A 13210-nucleotide genomic window follows, 5' to 3' on the forward strand; every position below is an offset into this window, starting at 1 on the left:
CACGCTAACCCGAACCGAGTGGCGTTTCAAAGCCTTATTCTTGCCTTTCAAAGCGGAAAATCACACAAAACTACCCCGGATCATATCACACGGCGGCGGGGTTTGCAATTGTCTTCAATGATCGACAACTCCTCCGGCAGCGAGCAAGTTACAGCTTGTCGTTTCCCTGCTGCAGGCAGGAGAGCTCGTTTGCTGGGGAAGCAGCTGGAGAATAACAGCCGGAAAAAACGGCCGATGTCGGAGGAGCGCGTAGCTGCCAAAGCCCAATCCGAGGATAGTAGTCTATTGCCAGGCATACGAAGAGGGCAGAGGGGACAGGAAATCTGGACGATATGGAGAACCGTACGAGCATAAGCGCCTAGTATAGCGCTTTCCCGGCGGGCACACGAAGAGGACCGATGGGGGTGTGCGACAAGGTGCCGGTCGTCGGCCCAATGGCATTCTCGGTGGACAAGGAGCATTGTCAGCCACAAAATGCGAGCCACCTACGTATTAAAACGTGTGCCAAGATCCCAGTATTTGACATAATACAAAACACTACGTTTACTCACTTCCTCTTGTTGGACTTGTTTTGGCCAATGTCAGGGTGGGGGTTTTTGAAACCCAAAAAGGCTCACACGCCTCTCCCTGGTGGAGCAACAGAACTCTGCAGCACATTTGGCTGGCATGATGCGAAAAATAAACGAATTAATCCGCAAAATCAGCTGAATCTGCAGTCCATCTGCATGCTATGAAGCAATGCTGTATTGTGAGATGCTTACCCGGGTGACGTCACATTCGCATTCCTCCTCAAAACAGGAAGTTATTCATTTTCATGGCGCGGGATTAAAAAAATTGACTATATAAATCGATCGCTTCCACACACATCCAAGCGGTCCATTTCCAACCCCTCAAGGTAAGTCCTAGTATATAAATAACATTGCTTTTATTCTTTTGTTTTTCAGATTCTTTTGTTTTTCCAAATTATTTAGCCTTAAAAATGATGCGTTGCATTATTATTTAGGGGGAACATGGGGTGTGCTGTGGCAAGTATTGCACGCGTTAACTGGAATTCAGTTATTTATTATGGAGAAAACAGTACAGTACATTCAAGATACGAGCACATTCACGTTACGAACTTGGTCGTGGAACGGATTGTGCTTGTATCATGAGGGTCCACAGTACTAAAATGTAATTTAATGTAATAAATAACCTGAACATTGAACACTAAAAAAATTAATGTATTCGTACAGTGGGGCAAATAAGTATTTAGTCAATGACTTATTGTGCAAGTTCTCCCACTTGAAAATATTAGAGGCCTGTAATTGTAAACATGGGTAAACCTCAACCATGAGAGACAGAATGTGGGAAAAAAAAACAGAAAATCACATTTTTTGATTTTTAAAGAATGTATTTGCAAATCATGGTGGAAAATAAGTATTTGGTCATTACCAAAAGTTCATCTCAATACTTTGTTATGTACCCTTTGTTGGCAATAACGGAGGCCAAACGTTTTCTGTATCTCTTCACAAGATTTTTACACACTGTTGCTGGTATTTTGGCACATTCCTCCATGCAGATCTCCTCTAGAGCAGTGATGTTTTGGGGCTGTCGTTGGGCAACACGGACTTTCAACTCCCTCCACAGATTTTCTATGGGGTTGAGATCTGGAGACTGGCTAGGCCACTCCTGGACCTTGAAATGTTTTTTACAAAGCCACTCCTTTGTTTCCCTGGCTGTGTGTTTGGGATCATTGTCATGCTGAAAGACCAAGCCACGTCTCTTCTTCAATGCCCTTGCTGATGGAAGGAGATTTTCACTCAAAATCTCTCGATACATGGCCCCATTCATTCTTTCCTTTACACAGATCAGTCGTCCTGATATCTTTGCAGAAAAAAAGCCCCAAAGCATGATGTTTCCACCCCCATGCTTCACAGTGGGTATGGTGTTCTTCGAATGCAATTCAGTATTCTTTCTCCTCCAAACACGAGAACCCGTGTTTCTACCAAAAAGTTCTATTTCGGTTTCATCTGACCACAACACAATCTCCCAGTCCTCTTCTGGATCATCCAAAGGCTCTCTAGCGAACCGCAGATGGGGCTGGACGTGTACTTTCTTCATCAGGGGGACACGTATGGCAGTGCAGGATTTGAATCCCTGGCGGCGCATTATGTTACTAATAGTAGCCTTTGTTACTGTGGTCCCAGCTCTCTGTAGGTCATTCACTAGGTCCCCCCGTGTGGTTCTGGGATTTTTGCTCACCGTTCTTGCTATTATTTTGATGCCACGGTGTGGGATCTTGCATGGAGCCCCAGATCAAGGGAGATTATCAGTGGTCTTGTATGTCTTCCATTTTTTAATAATTGCTCCCAAAGTTGAGTTCTTTACACGAAGCGTTTTACGTATTGCAGGTTCAGTCTTCCCAGCCTGGTGCAAGTCTACAATTGTGTCTCTGGTGTCCTTCGACAGCTCTTTGGTCTTGGCCATAGTGGAGTTTGGAGTGTGACTGACTGAGATTGTGGACATGTGTCTTTTATAGCGATAATGAGTTAAAACAGGTAACGAGTGGAGCCTCGTTAGACTTCATTAGAAGAAGTTAGACTTCTTTGACAGCCAGAAAACTTGCTTGTTTGTAGGTGACCAAATACTTATTTTCCACCCTAATTGGGAAATAAATTCTTTAAAAGTAAAAAAATTTGATCTTCTGTTTTTTTTCCCACATTCTCTCTCTCATGGTTTACCCATGTTGACAATTACAGGCCTCTCTAATCTAAAAGGAGAACTTGCACAATTGGTGGTTGACTAAATACTTATTTGCCCCACTGTACACATAATTCTCATTTCTCCCAAAAAACCTATGCTTTTTGGGGAGAAATCACGAATTTTGGGAGGTGCCAGTAACTGTGTACATTGAACTTCGAAAAAGTAACATTAATTTGAACCTTTATCACGTTACGCATGAAACAGTGACAGTGGAAGAAAATTGGAATTCGACAGACTGGGACCTCTAAAGGCATTTAACTCAAATGAAAAGTTGATTTGCAATACAAAGGTTTGGAGTAAGTGTTGTTAAAGACAGTGTCAGATTCACTTACTTTTCAAGTAAAGTCAGGGCTGTGGATGGGTTTACTCTAAGGTACTTGGAGGTTGGCTGACCGTAGTCTGCGAGGTAAGTAGACCAGTCCCACACCATGAACAGGTCCAGGAGCTGCAAACCAAACATTGACATGCACAAACAAACAAACAAAAAGAATACAACTTTAAATCACAGATTCAAGTTCTCTCCGATAATGGTGGAATTAAGAGGTGAGACTGTTTAATTTTGACTTAAAGGAGAATGTGAAAAAAAATGTTATTTTTAGTTTGGATAACTTCAATGAGAACCTACAATGTAAATTAAGGCTGCAATAACTAATCGATTAAATCGATTATCAAACTAGTTGCCAACGAATTTGATAATCGACTTTTGCCAGCAGCTATAGACCCTACTCACGTGACGTCACAGCCACGCCCCCGCGCCATGTTGTCCGGATACTCGTCATGTTAATGCATTAGCGCTTCGTAAATTCCTCCTATTATGGCGTGTTTTTCTGCTCGTTAACATTAATAATCAAAATGGTGAAGTCGTGTGTGGCGGTCGGTTGCAAAAACAGAGACGATAGACGGAGAGACTTGAATTTTTACCGTATTCCGAGAGACCCGAAGAGGAGACCGAGATTGACTGCTGCAATTCGACGAGAAAACTGGGCTCCAAACGACTACCACAGATTATGTAGTAGTCATTTTATATCTGGTAAGATGCATTTAATATATATTTAGAGGGTTTTGGGCTGACAACCACAATTAAGATCATTGCTAGGCTAATCGCCGACAACATACACTCAGACGTTGTGAATGAACTACCTGAAAATATATAATTATAAGCGGATAATCAGACAGTTGTCATACAATTAATTTACAATTTCACTATTGAGGTCAAAAGCCAAAAAATAAATTCAACTAGGGACAATCTGGAGTAGTGCTATCGCACTTCATATTTATTACGTATTATATATGTATATAGTGAGAGTGCTATCGCTAAACCATATAGACATTAAAAGCTCTAGCTCCATTGACAAATGATATGAAATACATTAGACTTGACAGTGAATGTTAGCAAGAACAAAAGATTTTGAATTGAAAATTTCGTAACTCACCTTCCGAGCACAAGATTCCTGCCAAATTTTCGTGTACGAGGACCTGTTTCACCCAACCAGCAACGTAGCATTTATAAGCCTCCAAGCTCTTAAAGTTTTTCAAACTTTCGTGAGAATAGGCTGATTTTGTGTGGACAAGATAGTTGTAAATATCAGGATATCAGATGTCAGGCGAAGCCAGCGGGTCGAAAAACATCGATTTAGGCATCAAATACGGATCTGGCGAATGGATAAACGGAAGCTTTTCCACGTAACGCCTTTTATGCAACGCATCCAATGAGTTTACAGCGTCAGATAACACCGGGGCTTCCATGAATTGCTCTATAACTTGCTCGACTAATTGAAAACAATGAGAATAGGTCTAAAAAATAGGTACAATATGGCGGCCGGAAAAAGCGACACGCCCATTTTGTGACGTAGGTGAGTAGGGTCTATACTCAGGACGGGTTGCTGAGTTCTGCTGGGCAAAAAAAAAATCTGCGCTGATTTTTACTCGCTTCAAACACCAGAACAAGGTGCAATTTTTTGGTCCAGGATATTTCATGCTTTTGTTGGCCATTTTTAATGTTAATGTGTTTTTAATGAGAAATGAGCACTTTACGTTATCCTTTTTGAAGTTGCATTTGGTCAGCCATTTTCAAAGAGCCAAAAATAGCAAAGAGGGCGTGCCAAACCTCATGATTTGATTTCGATGGGTAAAGTTTCATCCAATCATCTCCCAGAAGTGGCAATAGCAACTAAATTTAGTGTATTTATTGGTTTAGAGACGCGAACGCGTCTTGTCCTTCAGCAGCATGCTTAGGTCTGAATGGGTTAAAGAAAATAAATGAGTCTTTAACACAATTTATATCAGTGCTGTGCCCACAAGAAAAAAAAAAAGTCTTTTTATTTGAATGAATTTGTCTGGTTTGCGTACTGACAATTCTTATGTTTCATACTCAGAACCTTTATTAAAAATCTTTAAAAGTTTTATGTACTTAAAACAGTACAGTTAAGTCAGGAAGCTGTAATATTATTTTTGATGGAAATAGTCATCCATCGGGATGCCGATCGATCAGGTCCGATCACGTCATTTACAAAGTATCGAAATCGGCAAAAAAAATATCAGCCATGCCTTTTTTAAATATATATATGTATGTATATATATATGTATATATATTTTTTATATCGTTTTCTAATTGTATTTAACGTCAGACATAATATGTTACACTCATCCGGAGTCTTTAGTTTAGGCTTAAGGTAGGCTTATCAAATTTATCCCGATAACGGCGGCAATTAATTTTTTTAAAAAATGTGTCACGTTAAAATATTTAACGCAATTAATGCATGCGCTGCATGACCCTCTCACTCATTGTCGTGCTCAATCTGTAATGACGCAGTTTTACCTATATAGGGAGATAAAAGGCAGTGCAAAATGAGTAGCGTGAACTTTGGCAGCCTTTGGAGCCTATTATTAATTGTCTAAGCCTTGCAATCCCTCTCCCTATGATTAGAAATATCATGGGAAGCAATGTGGGGAAGCAAGGTGGCAATTGATCATTGTCTTAACACCTTATGTTAGTTTCCAACACAGAGAACATATAGCCAATGGTAGCACGTTGCACAGTCATGGTTCCACTTCCCATCATGCATTTGGGATGGCCACAGTATCATTTACTGAAAGCTCAACAAATACACTAGATGGCAATATTTAGTCACAATATACAAAGTCACATGTCTTTCTATCCGTGGATCCCTCTTACAGAAAGAATGTTAATAATGTAAATGCCGTCTTGAGGATTTATTGTCATAATAAACGAATACAGTACTTATGTACTGTATGTTGAATGTATATATTCGTCAGAGTTTTATTCATTTTTTTCTTAATGCATTGACAAAATGTATATGATCGGGAAAAATTATCGGGAATGATTGGAATTGAATCGGGAGCAATAAAAAAGCAATCGGATCAGGAAATATTGGGATCGGCAGATACTCAAACTAAAACGATCGGATCGGGAGCAAAAAAACCTGATCGGAACAACCCTACAAACAACATGCCTAAAACCACCTCAAGTTAAATTGTGAAGGTAACTGAAAAAAGTGACAATTACTAGTATACAATTAATCGTCCGATTATTAAATTATAAAAATATAATTGTTAATTGCAGTCCTAATGTAAATAGTCACGAAAATCGCAAAGTCCGTCATCAACATATTGAAGCCAGTTATCAATAAAAGTGATAACTGGCCACACAGATGACACGACTCACCACTACTGTGCATGTGCATATGCAGGGTCCGTATATATTTTTCATGACCAAAATTCAATTTAAGGACTTTCAAGACCAATTTTCCAGGTTTTCAGTACCTTATAGCCCATCTTTTTTGTTGTTTTTTTACGATGAAGAAATTAAAATATGATGCCTTCTCACAAGTACGCAAATGACTTTAAAAATGTTCAATGATCCTGGAGGCTTGAGAAATTTGGTATGAAAGGTGCCAATTTTGAAACCCCCTGGGAGGGTGAGTTCCTGGGAGCAGTGAGTGTTTTGTGGCAAGCGCTTTCCAAAAGCATAGGTGCTGGCATCGTGATAGCACGCTGTTCGGTGGACGGAGACACGAGTCATGGCCGAGAAAACCTTGACAAATGAGCTTTCTTGAAGTTTGGGACATGGAAAAATGGCTCTAACACTTGCTAAATTAAATAATATCTCGATGTACGTACGTGTGTATGGAACTGTAGTTCACAACAACAACAAAAAAGTAATGTTCTAGCATCTAGCTGAACTATTAAACGCCTTCCAAGGCTATTACAATAATTGTGACAAACCAAGATATTGGTTATGTGATAAAAGTATTGTACTAAACCACAGCAAATGTACATGTACGCTTTTAAATACTGTTTTATCTGTATTCTGTATGCTTGATTAAACTCCAAACTACTCACGCATGGACTCAAATGCACTGTACTCAGGACATCAAGAGAAAGCAACTTTAGAACGAGTGTGTAGCAGCGATGAATTTGTTCTATTTTCTCTCATTTAATACATTTTTAAACTTCACAATGAAATACTTTTTCAATATTTCTCAACTTTTACTGGTTATGACACTTTCAAAAATGTAAAAAAAAAATATATTTTTTTAGAGTATACAGGAAACACTCATAGAAAAATCAATCCATAATTTCACAAAAAATGCTCAGAGTGTATAGGTTTAAACTGTGATATTATTATTTTCTTATTTAAACAAGTTAGACCTTACAGCACTCGTTACAGGAAACGTGTAACACGTTACACCCAGCACTGAAGATCACACACATATCTTAACCTGTCTTACGCCTGAACAGTCGGAAAAAATAGAATTAGACGCAAGGTCCCCTTTAAGATTACACCTTCCATAGCAGAAGTTATCTGTAACAAAAACAACAACAACAAAAAACAACCACATTCCTTAACCTTAGTGTAAACAGAGTTGACAAAGTCACGGTCATTAACAGAAATCCCTGCAGTGTTAAGTGGTTCAGCACAAGTATTTCATTATAATTCCATTACTGACGCCCTGTAAATTAGTGAAAAGCTCAACTGAGTTCAGATGTTTTCTTCATTCTGTATAATTGGAGACGCAAACAAAAGACAACATTTGAGAGAAGTGTGGCAGCTGAGTTTTTAGAACATTTAAAATAAGAGCCCACAAATGACCCCTGGTTAACCTGATGGACTTCACCCCCTTCCCCTTGTGCACCCACACAGTGTATGCTAATGTCATAGGGTGAAACAGCTGGGTGTTTAGCTCATGTTGAAAGAGCAGTGAAAGAGCAGCTTAGGGATAATGCGATTATTCAGCTGACTAAGTGAACTTCTGCAACAATGCTATTATTCTCACCTGAAGCTTAATGATGAGCCAGTTTATAGAGGAGGTAGCACATCATACTCAGTGGTTGATAACGTACTCACTTTTTTTTAAGCTACGGAGAAGTAGAGATACAGGGGCAAAGAATTACTTCAGTAAAAGTTCCAAGAAAAAAAAAACACTCATGTACAAAAGTAATTGCTTTAAAAATTACTTTACAAGTAAAACGTTACAAGTATTTTTTCCTGATGCAACAATTTGATATACTGCGGAAAACACACAAGGCTGGAAATGCAATTTCTGCTCTTGCCCTCCTCTTTTGAATGAACTGCTGTATTTTAAGCCCAAAGATGTTTGATAGACCAATATGTCTACTAGAGGTGGGAGTCTTTGGGCACTTAACGATTCGATTACGATTCAGAGGCTCCAATTCGATTATAAATCGATTATTGATGCACCACAAACCCCCCCCCCCCCCCCCCCCCACCCTTTAATTTTTTGTACACTAGTTCTGAAATTGTTCAAAAATCCTCTCAGGCTAAACAAACTAATATTTCAGTATCAAGTTAACCATTAAAAACAGTAAATAAAATACTCAAGTCCCCATTCTGTATCGGCAGCTTTAAACTACATTCAATTAATTTAATGTTGTGAATCAACCGTTAAAGTTGTTAAAATTGCTCTGGTTATTCCATAATTTCCCTTCTGTCTACTTTCGATGTGAAGGTATTAAAACTGTTTCATCATTTAAAGATAGATTCAAGACAAGATTTTGCCGATTTTTTTTTTTTTAAGATAAAAAGTAATTAGGTTCGCTACAACAGAGCTTTCTAGAGAAGTCTACTGCTTTAAGATGGCGTCTGTTTACTAGCGCGGGAAAGTCTAACACGGCCGTCGTCTGTCATTTCACATCTAGTTCTAGATATATGTGATATCTACCATAGCCCTATGTTGCCGTATGTTTGTAGCAACTAGCAACTGGGCGCTGTTTGTAGCGGCTGACAGCCGCAGTCAAGTATTATCATTATTATTATTATTTTTTTATCTACCGGCATGAGTTGAACATGATATTTACTCTTGGTCCGTTCCTCATTCTGTCCTGAAGACCGCTCTGACTGTGTTTTATTTCTGCTTTACCGGGTATAATTCAATAATCGGAATTTGGATGTTTGTGAATCGTTCTCGAATCTTCCACAGCCGAATCGCCGAATAATCTAAGAATCGTAAATTTTGCACGCCTCTAATGTCTACCATACGTCAAATTGGTGTGCATGGCTGTCACCCCAGGAGGAAGCCTCTTCTGAAGACGGTACACAAGAAAGCCTGCCCGTCTCATCAGACCATAGGACATGGTTCAAGTAATCCATGTGCTTTGTTGACATGTCTTCAGCAAACTGTTTGTGGGCTTTCTTGTGTACCGTCTTAAGAAGAGGCCTTCTCCTGGGGTGGCTGCCATGCACACCAATTTGATGTAGAGTGCGGTGTATGGTCTGAGCACTAACAAGCTGACCCCCCCCACCTCTTCAGTCTCCGCAGCAATGCTGACAGCACTATTGTAACGAGTCACATGACATTTTGGAGGGAAAATGACAAGCAGTACACAATTTAGACATTTAGGGATGTACGTAGTTTCTAAGCGGTTTACTCACTTTTATTGCCAGGGGTTTGGATATCAATGGCTATATTTTGAGTTATTGAGTGGAAAATAAATAAACTATTATATAAGGTGCACATAGACTACTTTTCAATGTGTCAAAGTGTCATTCTGTCAGTGTTGTCCCATGAAAAGATATACTTAAATATCTGCAGAAATGCGAGGAGTGTACTCACTTTTGTGAAACACTTTACAAAAATATCACATTTGGGAACTTATGACAGAAACTACGGCAAATTTTCATCTCGTTATCGTCTTGTCAGACAACAACTGGCATCCAACTCATTATGTTTCAGATGTCGCAGTTTTAGCTCGTCATCGTGACGTCATGAAAAAATTGTTCGTTGACGAAATATTTTCGTTATCGTCATAGTTGATGAAAACAACACCACAGTATAGAAAACTGCTGTTGCATAGAACAAAACAGCTCCAGCAGCAAGTACGTCCGAAGGACAGATTAAAAAATAAAAAAGGGTAATGTACTGTACTGTGTTTCCAATTACCTGTGCTCATTTCAAGGAAAGGATCATGTTGTCAAGGTCAAGTTCTCTCTGAAACCTCGTGCACCGTGATTATTTCATGGAAACATTCTACCAAAGTCAGGTTCTTATCACCGTTTTTGAAAAACTTTTGACAACTGCAAATCCAAAGCAGGGCTCACAAAAAGCCTTACCTTGCATTTGACTTTACTACATTTTAGAAAACTCATATTACATTTCAGAAAACTATTATAATGATTTCCCCAAAGTTAAACGTTTTTTTTTTTTTTTTTTTTAGAAAATCGGCAGTTATGCGATCAAGGGAAAGTAAATGGATGGCCTTAGTGCAACCTCAGCCAGTGGATTGCTACCTACCCCTTCACCTAAGGCTAGGATTAACATGTCAAGCAAGCAGGTTGTATAAAAGGGAGCACATGCACTCATCCATCAATCAATCTATTTTCTTCCACTTATCCATGTCTATTTGACATGGATAACAACCTAAGCTAAGAAGCCTAAGCTACGCTCTCTGAGGCCACTTTTTCCAGCTTTTCTGGGGTCATACCGAGGTTTAGGAATGAAGGAAGTAGTACTAAAATCTTCTCACAAAGTGCCTAATCTCCACTAGGGGTGGGAACCTCTGGGTAGCTCAAGTTACGATACGATTTGCCATACATGGCTCACGATAACAACAACTAATAAAATGAAAAGAAAGGTTTTTTAATTCTTCCGCTGTCAATTTCAAGGAGTTTATCACTAGTAGACTTCCAAACCATTTGAAGTGGGAGGGTGGCAGCGTTTGTTCATTCATTACCATTCCTACAACTTCAAACAGATTGGTAAGATTGGCCATGGTAGCCAATGAATTAATTTTGCGGCATTTTAGGTCATTTCCTGTTGATTTTGGGGCATTTCTGAGTCACTTTCTGTTTATTTTGGGGCATTTCCTGTTCTGCTCTGGTTCAGTGCTATTGACGGCACTAGACGTACAATCCATTTTGAAGGAACGTTCATTCACCCTCTCTAGCGCCGTCAATGGCAGCCAATGAGCTAACGTAGACGCGATTCTAGTGGAAGATTTTGGTAGCAACCTGGCGTTTCCATTTTTTTTTTACAGGTAGTACCCGAGTTACATGATTTCGACTTTACGACACCGGAGTCTCGTCCACCATTTTGTCTCCAGTCGTTTTTTTTTTTGTCGTTTTTAGTCGTGTAAACAGTACCTTATTGTACCTCACAGTATCTAATTTTTAACTTTATTTTATTAATATGACTGTTCTGCCCTTTGGCGAAATGTGTATTTGATTATAATCTTAACTGTTGATTGGTGATGCATGCTTTTATTTTGGCGCAGGAAACGTAGACCAGGTAGTACTTCCGAACGCGAGTAAGAGCGCGTGTATACAAGACAGGGGTCGCGTTAACCGAATATTTTCCGTCGTTGACCGATTTTTTAAAACGGTGACGGAAAAAACTGAAGTCCATCCGTCATTTTGACCGGTTGCAATTCACACCCCAGACGACAGGGTGGCGAGTGAGCATATTAATTAGCTATTGTCTCTCTTGATGCATGACGTCGTTGGCCTTACTCTGAAAAATGTCAAGGCAACTGAGTGTCCGAAGTTTCTTCAAAAAGCCCCAAAACGACGATGGTGTTGATAAAAGAGGTGAAAAAACAGGGACTGCACAAGCGGGCACGCAATTCAAGTCCATGCACACCAGGAGGAAAGTCTGAGACTACGTTCAGGCCACAGCAGGTGAACTGTTAATTTCATTGTTCCATATGCTACATATGGTAGGCAATCTAACTACTGGGGCCACAGTCAGCTGTTTTTGTCACTGCGGAGAAAAAGTTATATTCATCTGCTTGATGTGTGATGGCACGGTGTGGATTCTCTGTTAAGCTTGTTCGGACAGAATATTAATTTAAAATGAATGAAAACTAAATACTGTAACGAATCGAGTTATAATGTGGCGGGGGTGTTAGCATGTGTTCCTGAATGCACCGCATGACGTAGAGGGGTGAGGGAGGTGCGGGAGAGCGAGGGACGTGCCTTCCGTGTTTACGATTGTTCTGGCGGGGGAGATATGTGCGTTGGCTGCGGCAGACAGCAGTCGTGTTGTTCAATAAGTTTCCACAAATAAAGAATTGCAATCTGATTCAACGGTTGACTATTATCAACGTTACAATACTATTGAATATGTTGAAGCGGTATGCAATGTTAAGAGTCTTGTTAGCTGTAGGCGCACTATCCTATTCCCCTCACTATCCACTCGCGGGGGCCAGCGCTTGTCAGTGACGTTCCTTATTCTCGCTATATGATTATACAACTTTAACATTTGTTAATAATACGCTCTGTGTGTAGTATCATCCATCGCTTTTCCTTTTTAAATGGGCACTTATAAGCGAACGCAAGAAGTAACAACGGGAACATTTTTAAACAGGCATTTCACGGGAGAGCATTTCGACTCTTCGGCCAATCATATAGCGAGAGCGAGTGGACAGTGAGGGGACCGCGCGCGGCTCTTAAGTGTCTCTGTCACGTGACTGTCGTAGCCGGTAACGCGCTCGGCCAAATGGACACACAAGTTCGGAAGGTGAATTATGCCAAACAAAGGGTCACCACAATGTCATTAACATCATTTTAAAAATTTAAGTGACGGGTAAAAATAGATTATGACCGGATTTTTATGGCCCTGTCAGTCAAAATGACAGACAACGAAAAAGTCTAGCGCAACTTCTGATACAAGAAGAACGTATTTGTGCACACAAAGAAGAGCATGCGCATATATGAGGAAGAGCGTATTAATGCCCACGAAGAAGTCGTGCAGCCGAGTGAGTGAGAGAGAGGAAAAATAACAGCTTAGCTCACTGTCTAACTATGACTTAGCTCCAACGGCTTTGCGAGGACAGTACAATTATGAACAATATATGTTTTTAGATAGATATTCGAGAATTAGTGGGTGTTTAGAGGTACTGGATTTTATGATCAAATTTAAATTGCAATATTTGAACATTACTTAAGTTATATTACAATACACAATAAATACACACTTTTTAATAATCTCTT

At 39.8% G+C, this 13210-nt stretch overlaps 1 protein-coding gene across 4 annotated transcripts in view; it reads right to left on the bottom strand.

Annotated features, from left to right (window-relative positions):
- Positions 1-13210, bottom strand: part of exoc6 (exocyst complex component 6) — a 116213-nt gene that overhangs the window by 11423 nt on the left and 91580 nt on the right. For all 4 annotated transcript variants that reach the window (XM_057825481.1, XM_057825480.1, XM_057825483.1 and 1 more), the window contains one exon: positions 3075-3187. In XM_057825481.1, the coding sequence (XP_057681464.1) occupies positions 3075-3187 (113 nt within the window). The remainder of the gene's footprint in view (positions 1-3074; positions 3188-13210) is intronic.

Source organism: Corythoichthys intestinalis, chromosome 21 (genome assembly GCF_030265065.1).
Source record: "Corythoichthys intestinalis isolate RoL2023-P3 chromosome 21, ASM3026506v1, whole genome shotgun sequence".
Lineage (NCBI taxonomy): Eukaryota > Metazoa > Chordata > Actinopteri > Syngnathiformes > Syngnathidae > Corythoichthys > Corythoichthys intestinalis.